We start from the raw sequence: 21,149 nt of genomic DNA, 5'->3' as shown, positions 1-21,149 counted from the left end.
GCTTCACTGATACACCGAGAAAGAAAGAAAAAACATTGTCTGGAAGTGAATTGTGAAATACTCAGCAATGTTGAACGTGTTAATACAAATCTGAGAGTGGGATATTAGTTATCATTCATTCATTTTTCTTCGGTTTAGTCCCTTTATTCATCAAGGGTCGCCACAGAGGAAGGAACTGCCAACTTATCAAGCATGTTTTCAGAGCGGATGCCCTTCCAGCTGCAACCCAGTACTGGAAAATATCCATACACTTTCATACACACACATACACTATGGCCGGTTTAGTTTATTCAATTCACCTATAGCGCATGTCTTTGTACTGTGGGGGAAACCAGAGGAAACCACACCAATACGGGGAGAACATGAAAACTCCACACAGAACTGGAAATTGACACCTAGGGGACTCGAGTCACCATGTCGCAGTTAACATCAACAACAACAATAATACACACAGATTTCATCAAACTAATTAGATTTTATTTAGTGACTTAAAACCTACTGGGCACAGACATTCTAATGCTTTTCCAAGACACCCTTGAATTACATTTTGTAAATGTACATCAGAATAATTAAGCGATAAAGCACAGTTAAAGCCTCACATTCCACATAATTTAAACCGGGCCCGAATAACCCAGTACAAAGTGGCTAGAAATAACTGCAACTGCAAATCATCAAAGCATACAACATCAAGAATAATCAAGAAGTGCTTAAAACATCAACCATATCAACACTACCCGACTCTGAACCACTGTTTGGCTTAAAACTGATGAAACTACTGGAAAACGCCGGAAAGTAAGCAACAACCGACAAATTAATTTGATGATTCATTGCAACAAATATTAAATATGTATGTAGAATATTAAATATTAATACAGAAAAATAAATATGTAACCAGTATGACTGAATATAATAAAATATGCCCCTTTATAGAAATCAAACTATGTCATTGGGGTCGAGCATTTAACAAAGGAATGCAGAATCGTATCAGCTTTCAGTTTCAATTAGATTCCATTCATTGCATAATATACAGTGTGTTAAATCTGATTTATATATTGATATAAGACATTTTTTGGCTAAATGCTTAATGCATACTATATATTTCGTGCTAAAGTGTCACGGATGATATGAGTACATTTTCAGTACATCTAACTACAGCACTTTTTGTCATGTCACTTACGTGACAATATATCTGAAAGTAATTAAAAAACTTTGATTTCTGTTAAGATTAAAAAGCAAAAATCATTCAAATAGGACAATATCAAGATACTGCAAGAACACAGTGTGCAAATAATGCAATATAACTAAGACATATTGTGAAGAAACATGTTAAATTGAGTTTTAAACCATAGAAATGCATTCATTATAGTGGCACAATTGGGAAAAATGAACTGGAATATATTATCTCTGCTGTCACTTCATGGAAGTGAGTCATGGGATGAAAATATTCAAACATAAGTTGATGCTTCTCCTTTATATAGATTTCATTGATTTACTGACCACAAACGATAATCAAAAATCCATCATTTTACAAGCATTGTAAATAGGAAATTTAAATTTGGCACACGTATATCTCAAAAACAAAACAAAAGGAGGTGGGTTATCAAGAGAGGGAAGAACAAAAACAAATCCCATAACCTAACATCCATCTCAGTTTTTAGTACATTTAAAATCACACCATTGTATACCAAGGAAATACATGAAAAAACAATATAAGTAAGTTGAATAATATTCCATCAATACACACATACTTGTTTTCTCTCAGATGTGTACCACCATTCAGAAATCAGTTTGTACCTCTGTTAACAAAAGGGTACTTTAAAGCACTAAATCTATTGTCGGACCACCTGTGTGCGACTTGCACTGCCTGAGAGTGACCAGATCTCTCGGCTACTAACCGGCATTGCACAGACGTTATGGCAGCAGAGAGTGTAACATTTCTCACAAACTGCGATTAACAATAATCTCTTTTTCAGCCCATCCGTTCTCATGGACAAGATTTCTATTTAAGTCTCTGAGTGACATTGGCCAAGGCTACGGCAAATGCCTGTACTGCTGAGAATGGATACTGAAAGTCCAGGATGTATGCATTGCCATCAATTCTGCCAAACTGCATTACCTGTAATAGAGAATCATGGGTTAGGTGAAAAAGCAATTGATTAAGATCAATAGAGCATGTTTGTTAAAGGGTTAAGGCTGATTTATACTTCTCCGTCAAGCGCACTTGTATGCTACAGTGCAGCCTATGTGTAGTCGCATAGCCCTCGCCAAGCTGTCGGTGACGCTGACGTGCACCTCTCAAAAAATGTAACTACACATCGCAACAATGCGTAGCGCAAGCTCTGTGACTGGTTGGCTTGGTAGTGCTGATGAGTTTGGGTGGACGTGAGAGCCGTGTGAGCCCGATGGAGCGAGTGTTTACAAGTGCCGAGTCCCGTGAAGGAGCTCCGGATGGAGACTGTTGTTTTGTGTTTATCTTATGGTTAAAGTTGTTGCACGTCTGCCAGTTCCCGCCTCAAAATAATCGAGTTTGAGCCACTTGTACATTGAAGTAGCGTTTAGAAAAATACAAAACACCAGCGAAGAAACTCAACAAAGAGGAAAATAAAAACCTACTGCCAGCTAGCGCTTCAGAAGTGTTATTGCAGAAGAACACACAGCCCACAGAAGTATAAATGCACGACTACGCACATTGTATGCGCCGTGGGTCACGCCGATCACTTGACGCAGAAGTATAAACCAGGCTTTAGTTCACACAAAACTTTCAAATCTGTTAATAATTACTCAGCCCTACGTCGTTTGTTCATCTTTGGAAGACAAATTAAGATATTTTACATGAAATCTAAGATCTCTCATCCTCCACAAACAGCAAGGGTCCTGATGTCCAGAAAAGGAATCAGAAACATTGTCAAAACAGTCCATGTGACTTCAGTGGACCAAGTGTTATCATACAAAACTCCAAGAACAATTTTGTGCACCACAAGCAAACATAACATTTTGGCAGTGCAACATCCAAGCAGGTGACACAGTGGCGCAGTAGGTAGTGCTGTCGCCTCACAGCAAGAAGGTCACTGGTTTGAGCATCGGCAGGGTCAGTTGGCGTTTCTGTGTGGAGTTTGCATGTTCTCCCTGCATTCGCGGGAGTTCTCTCTGGATGCTCCGGTTTCCCCCACAGTCGAAAGACATGTGGTACAGGTGAATTGGGTAGGCTAAATTGTCCGCAGTGTATGAGTGTGAATAAGTGTGTATGGATGTTTCCCAGAAATGGGTTGCAGCTGGAAGGGCATTCGCTGCGTAAAACATATCCTGGATAAGTTGGCGGTTCATTCCACTGTGGCGACCCCAGATTAATAAAGGGACTAAGCCAAAAAGAAAATGAATGAATCAACATCCAAGTAACATTGCCCATTAGCTTAAAATTGTATGAAATAGGCCAGTGTTTCCCAACCTTGTTTCTAAAGGAACACCAAAAGTACACATTTTCAACCTCTTCCTATTCAAACACACCTCAATCAAATCATCAGAAGATTAGAAGAGACTCCAAAACCTGAAATGAATGGATCAGATTCAGAGACATCCAAAATATTTACTGTTGGTGTGCCTCTAGGAACAGGATTGGGAAACACTGACAAACAAAGTAATTTTTACTGTTTTTTTGGGGCCCTTAACAGTTTCTTAGAGAACCACTGAAGCAACATGAACTCACTATCCTTCGGCTTAGGCCCCGTTTACACTAGTGCGTTTTAGTTTGAAAACGCATAAGTTTTGCTACGGTTACGCCATCCGTCCACACTACGCCGGAGTTCTCGAGCGCCGAAAACGGAGCGTTTCGAAAACGCTGGAGAGGCCGTTTTCATTCTGAAACGCTGCTGCTCCGTCTCAGTGTGGATGATGGAAAACGAAGACATCTGAAAACGGAGGCGGGGCTGCCGACATTCGCCTCTCTGATTGGGGCTTTTCCTCAATATTAAGTAGCCTAACACACAGTTCAGTCCCGCATCTTCTCTGTGTAAGTTCAGACTTCGCAAGTTTGATCAAGGCTGCAGTCTCTTCTTCTCAGTTTGATATGGAAAACAGACTATACTGAGGACACGGGTAAATCTTCAAAGGGAACAGTGTACTTTTTAACTTCATTCACATCACCCTGGCTACGTTGTTTCACTTTCTCAACAATAAAATGTAAACATGATATAAGGAACTGCCTATTTTCATTGTAATATTAACAACTAAACAGACAGCAGAAATGTTGAGGCGTCGTGTTGCATGAACGTCATCTTCACTGTGTGAATAGTTCTAACAAAACGGAGCCAACAACTGCCTCCTTTCAATTTCAGTGAAAATACGAAACATCCCCTATCTTTTGCTGAATATCAGTTTTAATAATCGATAATGGCCATTATAAAAGTATAACATACAATAAGTTTATACATTATAGGAAATAAAGGCTAGCGATCAGTCAATATACAGAATGTACGTGGTTACATTAATCATTAACTTATCTTTGCGCTCAGCCAAAACACGTTACCTGAGAACAAGTAATAGATTCCAATGACCAAAGTCTGGGAATATGTCGTTAGATAAAGACAACATGAATGAAAAGTCCCGTTTAATAAATATAGTGAGATTAGATCCAGCGGGAGATGCTTGATGAGAAGTCCGACTAGCAGAGCTCTCATCTGGGTAGATGGGCTGCAGCGCTTGCCAAAGAGTGTGTGTGTGGTCACGTGATGTGCGTTTTCAGCGTTTTGGTGTGGACGGAGAGCAGTTCAGAAACGCTGGGTAAAACGCGAGTGTGGACGCGGATCGTTTTCATTTAAAACGCCGTTTTAAAACTAAAACGCACTAGTGTAAACGGGGCCTTAGTCCCTGATTTATCAGTGTTCGCCACAGTGGAATGAATCGCCATTTTCTCAGGTGAATGTTTTATGCGGTGGATGCCCTTCCAGCCGCAACCCAGTACTGGTAAACACCCATACACTCTCCACGGACACACACACACGTCTATTCACTGTTCACCTATCCTGCATGTCTTTGAACTGTGGAAGAAACCAGAGCACCTGGGGGAAACCCATGCAAACACAAGGGCCACATGGACTGTTTTGACAATGTTTTGGTTTCTTTTCTGGACTTTGAACATCTCAAGACCATTGCTGTATATGGAGGATGAGAGAGCTATAAATATTCATCTAAAATATATTCATTTATGTTCCAAAGATGAACGAAGGTCTCAGTAGATTGAAACAACTTGAGGATGAGTAATTAATAACTGAATTTTCTTTGTGTCACAGATTAAAAAACTTTTTTCCAAAGTTATTTCCAACACCCCAACCCCAAAAAAAAGATAATTAATAAAACTGTTTACCTGACGTCCATCAAGCTCAATCTGAAAGTTTTTGGCTGATTCTTGCGTTACCCGTCCTCCAAAGTCTAGCTGGTAAACCTGGGTGGCTTCATTCCACAATGGCTGCTTGTTGGCCATGACATAAACAAAGCCTTGGCTGCCAAGACTGCGATCCTCTCTCTCGTTAGCTTTGCGGCACTTGATTTCCTCAAGCTCGTTTGCTGTACGCAAATTCCGCTTGCTCTTCCAACCTTTCTTGCTGCTCTGACTTTGGTTCATTAATTCATCACCACTAATGAACAGCTCAGGCTCACTCTCTGAGCTGTCCTGGAACTCATTGGATGTCCTGCTTAGTTTCTTGGCCTTGTTTAGTGGCTCCTTCTGCCCTTTAGGCTTCTTTTTCTCCCTGCTGCCGAGTCTTGGGCTGGAGATCAGGGAATTGAAGTCAGAGAGAGTGCGACTCTCTTTTTTTGATTTACCTTCAGAGACTCCAGACATATTGGCCTCTTCTGCCCTACTGTCAAGCCTTTTACGACCCTTTTTGCTGAACCTCTCTGCTCCCTGTGGACTCTCGTTGAGAGAGGATTGATCCTGAAAGCTTTCCCCAGATTCAGCAACCACTTCTGAGGTGCTCTGGAGGTTCAAGTGTTCGACAGGTGGAGGAGGAGGAGGGAGAGGAGGTGGAGGAGGAGGGGGTGGCGGAGGTGGAGGTGGTGGAGGCGGAGAGAGAACTGGTTTCTCTAGGGTCTGATGGGTCTTACTGGGGAGTGTGGCAGAATGGTCTGGCATGGGAGGACAAGTGCTGTAAGTGCTCCAAGGATGCAAGCTCATAGGATGCAACTGAAGGTTGTTGCAGGAACTAGTCCCTGGGTACATTGGTGGCAGAGTACAACAACTTAGATTGCTCACATTAGAGGGATAGCCAGGGGGCAGGACTAAAGTTGAGTCTGGTTGGCTAAAAGGGCTAGATGCCACCATGTCATTCGGGCCACAAGTTTGTGCAGGACTCTGCAAAGGCTGAAGTGGAGGTCCACCATGCCCCACAACTGAAGGGTAGGGTGAAAGAGATAACTGATAGGGTGATGGGAGAGTCATAGAATTGGGACTGGGGGTATGCTTGGCTGAAAGAACAAAAGGTAGCCGTGCAATTTCCAAGTGCTGTGGCTGGCTAAGTATAAATGGTGGTGGCTTATGAGGTGGAGGTCCAGGCAATAAATTTTGCTCTTGAGGTATCCAGAGTTGTTCTGCTGCAGGAGAGTCCCATTGATAAGGCGGAGGTCGCTTAACTGTCAAGTTGACATCCCCTAGGGTTAAATGGCGCATTGACTTTTCAAGATGACACTGCTGACTTACTGTCTCATCTTCTGTAAAGGCAGAATTCACATAGACAGTTCTGTCTCTACTGTTGTCAGTGGGACTTAGGAGGTTATAGGAGGACTGAGATGCTAATGGCGAGGCACTTTTGGAGTGCACAATTATCGTGCTGTGTTGCGCTCCTTTGCCCGGTGGGAAGTCTTGCCTCACAACCGTTCCTCCAGCTATTCCACTACTGTTAGTGCCACCACCAGTGACACTCACACTAGTGCTGCTGCTGTTACTGCTACACTGAGTGCACGTGTACAAAGCGGAGGGTATTCTCGGCTGATAAGACAGCGTGAGGGAGCCGTTCATTTTGGATTTTGTTGGTAGTGTCCTCACTGCATCCACCATTTGAGAAACCTTCAGAGACGGTTCCCTTCTATCTCGACGCAAAGTGGCATGAATCAAACTGCTGTCAATCCTTTGCGTAGGACTTCTGATTGTGTTCATCTGGTTGGATGTGTCTGGATATGGCGGTGGATCTCCACTTGGTATGGAATATCTAGGCACTGAGAGGCGACTAAGAGTTGCTGAGCTGTATGGCAACTGGACCTTTTTGTTTTCAGATGAAGTTACTTTCAGTGTAGCAGAGCTGCCCATTCCCTGCATCCCATAAGCATTTTGGTTTCTTAACAGCCGTCTTCTTGGACGACACACCTCTTCGACATTTCCACTGCTGTCAAATGTGGTGATTCTTTCATAACCCAATGGAGTTGGGTATTGTAGACTAATTGGGTGAAGAGAGAATTCGTCCTTAGTTAAACATGTATCTGTTGACAGCGTAGTGCCATTCTCATTGCTAACAAGAAGACCAGGAGGGGCTGTAGTAGGGATAGCAGCTGCAGCTGATACCACTGTACCGGGATAAGGTGGAGGCGGGTTTACCTTGCGCAACTGGATCTCAAGAGTGTCCATTTCAATGAATGACTGTGGTCGTGAAGGAACTTTTAGAGGGAGGACTTGTTCTCCTCTATCTGGTGGCTGGTCTGGATGAGGAATTTGAGGCATCAACTGTAAGTGATGGAGGGATAGAGTAGCATAGCCTGAAGGTGAAGGTTGGAGGGACATCTGCATTTTAAGCTGCTGCTGCATTTGTTGATGTTGTCTTTGCATTTGTTGATGCTGCATCTGTATTTGTTGATGTTGCTGCTGAAGCTGTTGCTGCTGCTGCCTCATCTCCAGAATTTGCTGTCGAATTTGTTGCTGCTGCTGTTGCATCTGTTGCTGCTGCTGCTGCATTTGCTCATGTTGGATCTGCAGCTGCTGCTGCTGCTGTTGAAACTGTTGTTGATGAATTTGTTGTTGTTGGTGTTGCAGTTGATGTTGTTGCATTTGCTGCTGATGCAGCTGCTGTTGGTGTTGTTGCAACTGCTGTTGATGCTGCTGTTGCAGTTGTTGGTGTTGTTGTTGTAGTTGTTGATGCTGTTGATGTTGCTGTTGTAATTGTTGATGTTGTTGTTGCAGTTGCAGTTGCTGTTGATGCTGCTGCTGAAGTTGTTGTTGTTGATGCTGCTGTTGTAGTTGCTGTTGTTGATGCTGTTGTTGCAGTTGTTGTTGATGCTGTTGTTGCAGTTGCTGTTGATGCTGCTGTTGCAGTTGATGCTGTTGTTGCAGCTGTTGTTGATGCTGCTGTTGCAGTTGTTGATGTTGTGGTGTTTGCAATTGCTGCTGATGTTGCATGTGTTGCTGTTGCAGCGACTGTTGATGCAGCTGCTGTGGCTGATGCTGCAATTTCAGATGATGTTGTTGTGGTTGTAATTGCTGTTGATGCTTTGACTGTTGATGGTCTTGTGGTTGCTGACGTTGTTGGTGGGGTGGTTGTGGCAGATGATGTGGAGGGGGAGGAAGAGTTCCACTCAAAATGTTATTCATTTCCAGTCCACTGAATATCACCTGTCCAGGGTTGGAGTATCTGGTTGGCACAGTGTACTGTGCTGTAACAGTATCCTGACTGTGCTCAGATACTGTTGCATTAGCCGCCGCTGCTGTTGCTGCTGCTGCTGTTGCTGCCGCTGCTGCTGCTGCCGCTGCTGCAGTTGCCGCCGCTGCAGTTGCAGTAGGATTGGTAAGGACATCAAGCTGTATGTTCTGGTTGGCTAGTAGAGACTGCACAAGGCCTATGCTCTGAGTAGGTGACATGGCTTGAGCAGGGCTGTGAATTGGGGCAATGGGGATATTAACTGTGCAAGAAGGATTGTCGGCTGACACTCCAGAAGGTCCCATAACTAGAAATAATCATATGCATCTTGAGAATAATTCTTTACGTGTCTTTGATTTCTTGTTTTAGTTGCACAGAAAAGTCTTACCAGGTAAATCATCTTCATCCTCACTGAACACATTGGGGTTGAAAACTGGCAGGCTCATGAAGTCCAGGGAAATTTTACGCACTTCAGGCAAATAGATGGTCATCTGACGAGGTTGCAGGTGCAGCAAACTAGTTTTATAAATAACTGACACATCATGCAACAATGTCAAAACAGGTTTTAAAAACATTTGTTTTTTTAAATTATTTTTAAAAATACAAAACATAACTATTTACCTGCTCCCAGGTTAGCTGGCAAAAAAGAGGCAAGACCCACTATTTTAAACTTTGTCCCCCAGATGTTAGACGTGACCTGGGCCAAGTAATTATGCTGCAAAGCACATTAATGTTAGCTATAAACAGTGTTCGAATTCGGTTTACTGTCATTTGTCTTCTGCAAAGCAGGAGCTTTAAGAAAATGAGGTGTCTGCTGAGGCCATGGTGTAGAAATGTGACAAATATTTTTACACAGTTATCTTATCCACAGCGGCAATACAAACACATTCCATATCCATTTTAGTCAAGAAGATTAAATTTAAAACATATTGTACCTCACTAAAACCATCAACTGGAAATTCTCTTCGAGTGAGACTCGGAGACCGAAGTGGAGGCTTCTTTGGTAATCTAGGCGACCTAGACATTTCTTGAGATGTTTGGGCAAGTTTTGGAGACTTCCTTGATTCCATATTAATTCTAGAAATTTAAAACAAATATATATAAAAAACAATTAGGTATTTGCATTTGTTTAGTCAAGACTAAAACCCTTTTAATTTTCAGAAATTTGCTGTATTGTATTTTTGCAAAGTTGTGATGAAATAAATATTTATGTTAAGTTTCAGGCACCCTGTAATGTAGTATGAATGTTATATTCAACAGTACCTTATATGTTTAGAGTACCTAGGAAGCTTAGGAGACCTGTTTCCTCTGGAAAGTTTGGGCGACTTTCGCCCAACCCACTCATCACTCAGCTCAATATCACTAGAGTCTGAGCAGTTACAGCTGTCAGTCATATAGGAGATCATGCCATTTACACAGACCTCATCTGAAAGACAAGATTACATCAAATTTAAGATGTCTTCCATAAAAATGTACATATTGTATGCTTATATTTTTTAACATTTAAAAAAACCCAGAACATGAGAACAACTTTAAATGCTGTATTTTGACTTATGTACTTACATTACATTATCCCAAATGTTTTAAAGAATAATAAAATCCACAAAAATTAGCAATTTTAACTAGTAATGCTGTGTTCACACCAGACACAGAAGTAGTGTCAAGCGCAAGTGATTTACATGTTAAGTCAATGCAAAGGTGCGAATAGACATCCTGCAGTGCGATAAGCGTGAATGGTGCGGCGCGAATTGTGCGATTTGCGTGTTTGACTTGCTTAACGCATGAACCGATTGAGTTAGAAAATATGAACTTCAGCGGACATTCGAGCCGCATCAACCAATTAGGAACTTGCTCTTATAGGGGCGTGAATATGACGTAGCGCCTGTTGTTGGTGTCCCGGGGGAAAATCATTCTGCACACACCGACAACAGTTCATCAAACTGGGCTCGGCTCAGTCAGAAGCACCGCTGAATGCTTCCATCATCCAGGTTAAGTTTCTGGAGGAGTTTATGAGCTCACAGAGCACTTCTGAAAGGATCTAGTGGACTTAGACACTGCTCCAAACGAATCAACGCTGTTTTTCAGCCTTCATAAAGCACATAAACACAGTTACTTTCTCAATAAAATCAATGTTAGCCATTTAGCCACGAAGCTAGAGTCACCAGGCAGACAGAAGCCCTGCCCATCGCGCAAATCTGTGTCTGTTGTGAAATGAATTTGATGCGCGAATGAAGCAGATTTTCATGCACGAACGAAGCGAGTAAACTTAAATGTTCACGCCTCTATTTACATGCGAATAGTGCAATTTATCCGCACGTTCCGGGTCTGGTGTGAACACAGCATAAGATGAAGCGTATGCTGTGTGTTCATGCTAATGACATCACACATCTTCAATTTCCAATTTGGTTTTATAGAAAACCAGGAAAACATAAGACACTTTAATATGTTGTGTATTGTTTTATACTGCACAGAGCAGCATTATAACAGAAGCCTAAAATGTATTTAGTCTGATAAAACAGTTCTGCTTCTTTTGAACTTCTTTTGAACTTCTGAACCAGAAGTGCTGGAGTTAGGCATGATAAAAGTTCTGCTGCTTTCATGCTGTCACGCTTGTCTCTTATCAGCAATTGCTTCGGTGTTTCTTTCGTATCTCTTTAACAGCTTTCTGCCTTACTCTGCTTCATACTACCATGATAATAAGGGTTGAATACTTTAGCTCATCCATCAACATGACTTCTGCAGGCGTCCCATAGGATGTAATGAAAACAACAACTTCCACGATTCCACACTCAGTCACAGCGTCATCAAACTACGCCATTGTTTGTTGTGAATTCACTCCCTCTAGTGGCTTAAATTACATACTGTGCCTTTAAAATGCAATAAAGCCTTAAAAGGCTATACTTGTACCTGCTTTGCCATCCATTTTTGGGTCCATAATGACAAACTCAGGTCGCAGTTTGCTGATGCGACGGCCCTTGAGAATAGGCACCAGACCTCCGAGATGTTCCAGATAGAGGGTATAACAGGGGCCTCCAGCCTCAGGGTTTTCCTCTGAACGCTTCATAGTGCAGTGCAATCGTTCGTTCCCTGCTGTGGGATAGCTCACAAAGTCTCTAATGTTGTTCGGATCAGGAATGGGGGGCTTGATAGATAAAAGATCATACATTAATGCATATATCTGCATACATTTAACAGGACTTCACTTGCTTTTTCTGTACCTTGATGGTTGGAATGAATGCAGTGGTGACGTAGGAGCAGAGGAGTGAAGGCATGTTCAGTTTTCCAACATCTCTCTCCTCTTTCAGAGCACTGGCAATGCCCTGCTGGCACAGGAGCTGCAGGCTGGCCACACGGTGCTCCACACGCACCACATACAGGGCTGGTCCACAGGCCAGAAACAACCGCGAGTCCCTGTGACCCCAGCAGATAGTGGTGATGGGCCTCTAAATATAAAAGACATATTGTTTAAGTTAAATATAGGATATCAGTTATGGGTGGCTTGTATAGGTGAAGTAAGAATTATTAGTCCTCCTGTATGTTTTTCCCCAATTTCTGTTTAACGGAAAGAAGTTTTTTTTCAACACATTTTTAAACATAATAGTTTTAATAACTCATTTCTAATAACTGATTTATTTTATCTTTGCCATGATGACTTACCATACTATTTTACTAGATGTCTTTCAAGATACTATTATTCAGCTTAAAGTGCGATTTAAAGGCCTGCCTACAGTAGGTTAATTAGGTTTATCAGGTAAGTCATTGTAAAACAATGGTTTGTTCTGTAAACAATCTGAAAAAAGGGCTTAAGAGGGCTAATAATATTGACCTTAAATGGCTTTAAAAAAATTTAAAACTGCTTTTATTCTAGTCGAAATACAAAAAATAAAACCTTCTTCAGACGAAAAAATATAATAGGAAATACTTTGAAAAATTCCTTGATCTGTTAAACGTTATTTGGGAAATAATTGAAAAAGAAATGCAAAAAACACAGGACGGCTAATAATTTGGACTTCATGATGTCAAAATGCAAATATCAATATGTAATTACAAATACGTAATTGAGTCATTGTGTCATTTTTAGATTGTGTTGCTTTACCACTTGATGCAAAACCAGTAATTTGCTACAGTCTTCAGAAATCATTATAATATGCTAATTTGGTGCTTATAAAATATTAGTCAGGATTCTTTGGAAAGTATATGCTTTTAAAATATAAAAGTTTGTAGCATATTTAAAAAAAGTCTGTAATTTACCGTGATTAATTGAATGCAAGGCTACAAGTTGGCGCAGTGGGTAGCACGTTCGCCTTACAGCAAGGCTTGTGGTTCGAGCCTCAGCTGGGTCAGTTGGCGTTTCTGTGTGGAGTTTGCATGTTCTTCCACAGTCATTCCTGGTTATTCGACCAAATTATTAATTCATTTTCCTTCGGCTTAGTCCCTTTATTTATCAGGGGTCGCCACAGCGGAATGAATCGCCAACTTATCCAGCATGTTTTACACAGCGGATGCCCTTCAAGCTGCAGCCCAGTACTGGGAAACATCCATACACACTCATTCTCACACAAACACTACAGCCAATTTTGTTTATTCAATTCACCTATAGCGCATGTCTTTGGACTGTGGGGGAAACTGGAGCACCCGGCCAACATGGGGAGAACATGCAAACTCCACACAAAAATTCCAACTGACCCAGCTAGGACTTGAACCAGCGACCTTCTTGCTGTGAATCAACAGTGCTAACCACTGAGCCACTGTCCTGCCGAAAATGATTATTCACCCAGACAATCAAAATCCCTCACTCACCCTGTGGTGTCAAACCTTTATAAGTTTCTTTTCTTCTGTTGAATACACAAAAGGTATTTTGAAGAATGTTGGAAACCTGTGACATCTACAGCAGGAATAAAATAATATCAGTCAGTGGCTTTCGGTTTTCAAAATTCTTCAAAATATCTTTAGTTTTCAACGTAAGAAAGAAACTCAAACAGGTTTGGAACAAGTGGAGGATGAGTAAACGATGACATAATTAAAAAAATTTGGGTGAACTAACCCTTTAATTATTCAAAATTTTGGTAACCTAAATATACTTGATTTGTTAAAAACGCTGACTGGTCTGATGAGAGAAGTCCCAGCTCACTTGGGCTGGAGTTTCTAAAGTGTATATATGTTCTCCTTGGACATTGTAAAACTTGACAAGGGCGTTCCTCATTAAAGAGTCAGTGGGCAGCCCATGTCTCTCCATCCCAGCCACTGCCAGCAGATCTCCCTGAGAGCACCACTGCACCTCCACATCTGAAAACACACACATTACAGCTCATAGTAACAATCAGAATAGTGTAGCATTCGATCTGTGCAATCACATCGCTTTAATAAACAAGTCAAGGTTAATTTTACTGTATTATATTATAGGCAGGAAGTTTTAACTGTACTTTAAAATGATGATTTGTGGAATTAGAGAAATTAAAAGCATGCAATTGATGTGTGCGATTAATTTGGAAAATAACGGCATTCCTGTTAATGATAACTGAGTGCCTGTAACAACAAAATAAGTTTAACTTGTTCCAAAAACAGCAGTGTTTTACCTTTCAGTCCTGAGCGGATAATGTTAGGTGAAAGGTCATCGTAGTTGTTCATCAAACTGATATCTCCTGATATGAAGCTAACCGTGAGCAGTGGTTTTAGATTTTGAACTTCAAAACAAAACAAAAAAAATGGTATTACAGTCAGGTAATGCTTAAAAAGAAAAATACACATCACAGCATCCCTTCCAGCTAGCGGCCGGACGCCCTTCCAGCTGGTTCATTAATGGAACCATAAACAACCATGGTGAATTCGTTAAGTGAACTGGGTAAGTTAAATTGTCCGTAGAGTATGTGTGAATGCAAGAGTGTATGGGTGTTTCCCAGTGTTGAGTTACGGCTGGAAGGGCACCGGCTGCGCAATTGCGTTAATTTTCCTTCAGCTTAGTCCCTTATTTATCAGGGGTCACCACAGCGGAATGAACTGCCAACTATTCCAGCATACATTTTACACAGCGGATGCTCTTCCAGCTGCAACTCAGTTCCGGGAGACACCCATACAACCTCACATCCACAAACACACTCATACAGTACGGCCAGTTTATCCAATTTACCTATAACGCATGTCTTTGGACTGTGGGGGGAAACTGGAGCACCCGGAGGAAAACCCACGTGAACACGGGGAGAACGCTCAACACAGAAATGCCAACTGACCCAGCCGGGACTTGAACCAGCGACATTCTTGCTGTGAGACGACATTGCTAACCGCTGAGCCAACGTCCCGTCATGTCAAGAATTTTAAGTATATAATATAATGTTACACTGGAGAGTGTGTTTTCTGTAAATCTAATGCATGGAAAACAATTAAAGATTTAAAACCCCTCTTCATCTTAGACCTGACTATAAGGCATAAAGAAATTAAATTCATAGTTATGATGAATTACCTCACCTCACTACACAACAACCCCAAACTAAGGCCCCGTTTACACTAGTACGATTTAGTTTTATAACGGATTTTTAGAATGAAAACGATCCACGTCCACACTGGCGTTTCGCCCAGCGTTTCTGAATAACTTTCCGTCTACACCAAACCACTGAAAAGGCACATCACGTGACCACACACACACATACACTCTGGCATGCGCTGCAGCATATCTAGCCGGATGAGAGCTGTGCTCGACTGTTCATCAAGGATCTACCGCTGAATCTAATCTCGATATTTGTTTAACCTGATATTTAATTCATCTTGTTGTCTATATCTAACGACATATTCCCCGACTTTGTTCTTTTAAATCTATTACATGCTCTCAGATAACGTGTTATGGCTGAGCGCAAAGATATGTTAATAATTAATGTAACCACGTACGTTCTATATATTGACTGATTGTTTGCCTTTATTTCCTATAATGTATAAACCTATCGTAAGTTATATCAGTGGTTCTCAAACTTTTTTCCATCAAGTACCACCTCAGAAAACAATTGTCTCTCCAAGTACCACCAAAATGAGTAGTTAAAATGAAAATGAAAAATGAATTAGTATTGAAATACAGTAGCTTAGTAGGCCCAGTAAAGCAGCTACAACTCTGCACAGTTAAAAAATGTGGCAGATTACCTCAGAAATCTAGGCTATATGTCATATATGGCATATTATATACATCATTTTTAATAAATTTTGAAATGTGTGTAGCATGTACATGACATGATTCATTCCTCCGCATACCACTAGATGGAAGCCTGCATACCACTAGTGGTACACGTACCACAGTTTGAGAACCACTGCGTTATACTTTTATAATGGCCATTATTAATTATTAAAACTGATATTCAGTATTTTCATTAATATTTTCAATGAGAATGAAAGGAGGCAGTGATGTTATAGGCTTCGTTTTGTTATGAATACAGTGAAGATGACGCTCATATATGCAGCAAGCCTCAACATTTCTGCTGTCTGTTAAGTTGTTAATATCAAAATGAAAATAGCAGTTCCTTATATACTGTTTTCATTTTATTGTTGAGATAGTGAAACAACGTACGTATCCAGGATGATGTGAATAAGGTTGTAAAGTACACTGTTCCCTTTGAAGATTACCCGACATGTCCTCAGGAGTCTGTTCTCCATATCAAACTTGTGAAGTCTGAACTTAGAAGGAGAGGATACAGGACTGAACTGTGTGTAGGCTACTTAATATTGAGGAAAAGCCCCAATCAGAGAGGCGAATGTCCGCAGCCTCCATTTTCAGATGTCTTCGTTTTCCCCCATCCACACTGAGATGGAGCAGCAGTGTTTTAAAATGAAAATGGCCTCTTTAGCGTTTCCAAAACGCTCTGTTTTCAGCGCTCGAAAACTCTGGCGTAGTGTGGACGGGTGGCGTAACCGTAGCAAAACTTATGCGTTTTAAAACGAAAATGCAATAGTGTAAATGGGGCCTAAATGTGCCTCACACAGTTGAGTAGGTTTGACAAACCACCTGTAAAAAACACACTCTTTCATTTCTATGACACTTAACCCAGCACCAGCTTTGCACATTTGCACCAGACACTTTCTTAGAATCAGCACACAAAAAAAACACTGTGCATTCCTAAAGTGTGTTTTACATAGGTGAGTGGGCTTGCCAAACCATCCGTAGAAACACTCTTCTCTATCTCTCTAAAAAAACACGTCCCCCACCTTACTCTAGTACTTAATTTTCTGAGCACAAAGAGTTCCTCTGTATAATGAGTACTTCTTGTGTGCATTGCTTCTTCTTAGTTAATCACTGAATGCCTTGCTTTGGACAAAATCATCTGCTAAATGACTGTATGTAAATGTAAATCCGTTTTGAAATGTAGTGTGTTGTGACTGAGAAGCACTGTATAAAGACATTTGACTAGAATGAGTGTACCGTGAGCTGGCGTCTGGTCATCAGAGTCAGTGTCGCTCTCGGTGCTGTCCTCCACCAGGAAGTTCGGGCAGTTCCAGGACATGCTGACAATGCCATCTGACTCATGCAGCAGAACATGGGCAAGCATACGGCCGTGGCAGTCCATCACTATCACTTGCCCGTCTGCCGTTCCAAAAAGCACCTAGGGAGATTAAACGAATGCAAACACCAAATTAGGGAAAAGCAGGCAACAGTCCAAGTCACTTCACCACTCGCTAACAGCCTGCTGACAATAAATACTGCTTGAAGACAAAATTATTAGCCCTCCTGTGAAACTTTGGTCTTTTTTAAATGTTTCCCAAGTGCTGTTTAATGTAGAGATTTTTTGTCCATAAGATTTTAAACATAATAGTTTTAATAACTCATTTATAATAACTGATTTATTTTGTCATAGCCATGATGGGAGTTCATAATATTATACTAGTTATTTTGCAAGATACTAGTATTCAGCTTAAAGTGACATTTAAAGGTGTTTGCACTGTGCACTAACACAGCAAGCCACAAGAACAGTTTTTCCCCAGGCCATTTTCCAATTGAACCACCTTTAATTACCTCATGTGCAGATTAAACTCAGTATACGGAATAAAATCAATGCTATTGTTATTTATTCATGTTCTTTTTTATATTTATGCCTACTGTTTTTTTTATATGTAAGTTTGCCTTGCCTTTGCGTTGCACTATGTTTGTACTTTTTGTATTGTCTGTACTGGGAGAGAGGGAAGGACAGAATTGGGAAAAGCCCACGAGCCGGGATTCTAGCTCTGGACGCCCGGAGCAATGTCGATGCTCTAACCCACAGGTGTCAAACTCAGTTCCAAAAGCGCCGCAGCTCTGCACAGTTTAGTTCCAACCCTAATTAAACACACCTGATCAAACTAATTGAGTCCTTCAGGCTTGTTTGAAACCTACTGGTAAGTGTGTTGGAGCAGGGTTGGAACTAAACTGTGCAGGGCTTCGGCCCTCCAGGAATTGAGTTTGACACCCCTGCTCTAACCACTTTTTAATGCGATGTGTTTTTATATAGAGCATTTATCGTGTATGGCCAAAATCAAAATCATGGGGGGGGTGCACTCCACACCATCACCAGTGTGCAACATCCACTTGGATGATGCGACATCGGCCACATGACAATGGCCCCTTTCATACATACAGACCATTCCAAACATTCCACAGACCAAAAAAATATGCCACAGCCATATCAACCTGCAGCCCAAGACCGGTTACTCACTTAAGCTAAGCAGGTCTGAGCCTGGTCAGTACCTGGATGGGAGACCACTAGGGAACACTAGGTTGCTGTTGGAAGTGGTGTTAGTGAGGCCAGCAGGGGGCACTCAACCTGTGGTCTGCGTGAGTCCTAATGCCCCAGCAAAAAGTGAAGGGGACACTATACTGTCAGTAGGCGCCGTCTTTCGGATGAGACGTTAAACCGAGGTCCTGACTCTCTGTGGTCATTAAAAATCCCATGGCACTTCTCATGAAAGAGCAGGGGTGTAACCCCGGTGTCCTGGCCAAAGTCCCTCTATTGGCCCTTACAATCATGGCCTCCCAATCATTCCCTTCCACCGAGTTGGCTCTATCACTGTCTCTTCACTCCACCAATAGCTGGTGTGTGGTGAGCGCACTGGCGCCGTTGTCCTGTGGCTGCCGTCGCACCATCCAAGTGGATGCTGCACACTGGTGGTGGTGTGGAGAGACCCCCCCCCCCATGATTGTGAAGCGCTTTGGGTGTATGACCATACACAATAAATGCGTTATATAAATACACATTACATTACATTACAAATACGTGCCGACCAAAATATAATTTCTTTTAAGAGTTATTTTTTTTCCATTTTGCCTTTATATGATAGGACAGTAGGATGAGTAAGGATTCAGTAGAAAGTCAAGTGCGAAGATTTAAGGATTCAGTAGAAAGTGAAATGGGACAGAGGGGGACAGAATCAGGAAAGGCCAACGAGGTGGGATTCGAACTTGGGACAGCGAGAGCACTGTTGTGCTTTATGTCAATGCTCAAACCACTAGGCCATGGATGACCAAACTTATTCCTAGAGGTCTGGTGTCCAGCAGATTTTAGCTCCAACCCTAATCAAACACACCTGAATAAGCTAATTAAGGTCTTACTAGGTATACTTGAAACACCCCGGCAGATGTGTTGAGGCAAGTTGGAGCTAAACTCTGCAGGGTTTTTTCAGATTTATTTTTGACTTTTTGCCAATATTTGATGGAACCGTGTGATGACAGAAGGTCAAATAAGAGAACTAGAGGATTGGAAAAGGTCCATGAGCCAGGATTCGAACTTGGGATGCCTACAGCTTTCACGATCACCAGCGATCTAACCACCAGAGATTCCTGGAAAACATGCACACTCACATGAACTACAATCCTGCCTCATAATGGACTACAAAACCCAGTCATGCACCACACACACACTCACAACCAGTTTCAAATCCTGACTGATTACACTCTCACAGCTGATGCTGCTCAATGACTGATTACACACACATATATTCGACTCACTTTGAAACACTCATTGCTGAGTCTTGTGTTTTGTTTGTGACACTACAATGCGTTTTCCTTTGTCTTGCTCTGCTTTGTTTTTAGATTCTCGCCTCGTTTATTTGTTTATTCCTGTCTGCTGCCTGCCTCTGACCATCTGCTACGATTCTGGCTTGCCTGTATACATGTTTGCCCCTGTGTTGACCATTGCTTGCCTGACCATTCTAATAAACCTGCATTTGGATCCGCACTCCTGTTGTCAGCGTCACTTCACTGTTACAAGAGTGATGTCGACGCTCTAACCACTGGGCTATCGTGCCAACCAAAATATAAATTCCTAAGGAGGCAAATAATGTCAGTCTTCAAAAAAATCCTCCAAAAGAAATAGAAGAAATGTATAATAGTAAATACTGTGAAAATGTCCTTGTTCGGTTAAACATCACTTGTGAATTTTTTTTAAAAACAACTTTAATTTCATTTGGAGAACTAATAACTTCGCCATCTCTCTTTTTTTAAGAAGCCACACTGAAAGCGTTACCTGCTGGTCATCGGGGGTCCAGATCCCACAGGTGATTTGACTCTCCAGATTGATCTCAGATGACCAGTGTCTTTGACCGCTGACTGAGCCCACCAGCACAAAACCGTCTCTGTAGGCGATTAAGGCCTGGGTGCCATCATGGGACCAGGTGAAGTCACTCACCTAGAAGACAAATCATCATTTGTTCATTACTTTCCTACCAGAATTTGTTTATATTGCAAAATAATATTTGTAATTAGTTAGAGTTTCATTAATAAACATTCAACATGTGCATCCGATAGCTCCGCCCCTTCTGCTACGTAAGCAAACCTGCGGTCGTTGAGTGTGTGAAGTGTCCATCATTACACACTTCATTTTAGCGGCTGAATGAGTGCATCATCCGGGTATATAAAGTGCACTTATTATTTTTTAGAGTTTTCAGTGTGAAAACACTACTTACACTATTTATACTACAAAATGGCGTTGAATAGTGCATAAGTATGCGATTAACCATAAAGGCAACCTGGGTTGCTGAAATATAATTGGCTAAAGTGGCATTGGGCGGGTTAAAAGTACCAAAACAAAGGCAGACGTTCTGGCCCATTTTCAAAGAATATCTGACTTCAGCATTATATTTCAGATAAACAAGAATGTTTACTCGGCATGTCTCTTAAATATCTGCAAATATATTATGGTATTTTATGCTCAAAAGTCAAAAACTTGCATACAGCACCTTTAATTAAAATTATGTAATGCCAATTATGTAGGTGTTAATATGAATATCACAGCATGTCTTGTATTCATACACTGACAAATCCGTATGTGTTGAAGTGGAGTTTTTCGTGTACTTGAAAGGAAATTTTGTATCAAAATGAATGATTTTTCTGATCACTAATTCATCCAAGACTGCAACACTCCCCAAGAAAGTGTTTTTCCTCTAAAATATGGAAAATATTAGATAATATACTGCAGCTTTTATTTATGAAAACAACATTTTGTACATGAACTGCAAATTAAAGGGTTAACTAACGGGTTAACTTTTGGTAGTAACCAAAACTGATGCTGATATAGAAGTCAATGGGCCCTA

General features: G+C 41.3%; 1 protein-coding gene across 2 annotated transcripts in view; it reads right to left on the bottom strand.

Annotated features, from left to right (window-relative positions):
- Positions 1–455: 455 nt before the first annotated feature.
- The window catches only part of tulp4b (TUB like protein 4b), a 32,869-nt gene continuing 12,175 nt past the window's right edge, over positions 456–21,149 (bottom strand). The window contains exons 5-16 of one of the 2 annotated variants that reach the window (XM_087289729.1): positions 20,084–20,245; positions 17,011–17,191; positions 14,192–14,299; positions 13,747–13,901; positions 11,834–12,058; positions 11,523–11,757; positions 9,879–10,041; positions 9,551–9,692; positions 9,237–9,330; positions 9,004–9,147; positions 5,360–8,922; positions 456–2,116 (exon numbers count right to left, since the gene is read on the bottom strand). In XM_087289729.1, coding sequence (XP_087145855.1) covers positions 2,000–2,116; positions 5,360–8,922; positions 9,004–9,147; positions 9,237–9,330; positions 9,551–9,692; positions 9,879–10,041; positions 11,523–11,757; positions 11,834–12,058; positions 13,747–13,901; positions 14,192–14,299; positions 17,011–17,191; positions 20,084–20,245 — 5,289 coding nt within the window. In that variant the 3' untranslated portion in view covers positions 456–1,999. The remainder of the gene's footprint in view (positions 2,117–5,359; positions 8,923–9,003; positions 9,148–9,236; positions 9,331–9,550; positions 9,693–9,878; positions 10,042–11,522; positions 11,758–11,833; positions 12,059–13,746; positions 13,902–14,191; positions 14,300–17,010; positions 17,192–20,083; positions 20,246–21,149) is intronic. The other variant, XM_087289730.1, reaches the window with a different exon arrangement.

Source organism: Danio rerio, chromosome 17 (genome assembly GCF_052040795.2).
Source record: "Danio rerio strain M-AB ecotype USA chromosome 17, GRCz13ab, whole genome shotgun sequence".
NCBI classification, from domain to species: Eukaryota; Metazoa; Chordata; class Actinopteri; order Cypriniformes; family Danionidae; genus Danio; species Danio rerio.
The sequence above is the reverse complement of the archived record's forward strand: the minus strand, read 5'-3'. Positions and strand labels throughout refer to the sequence as shown.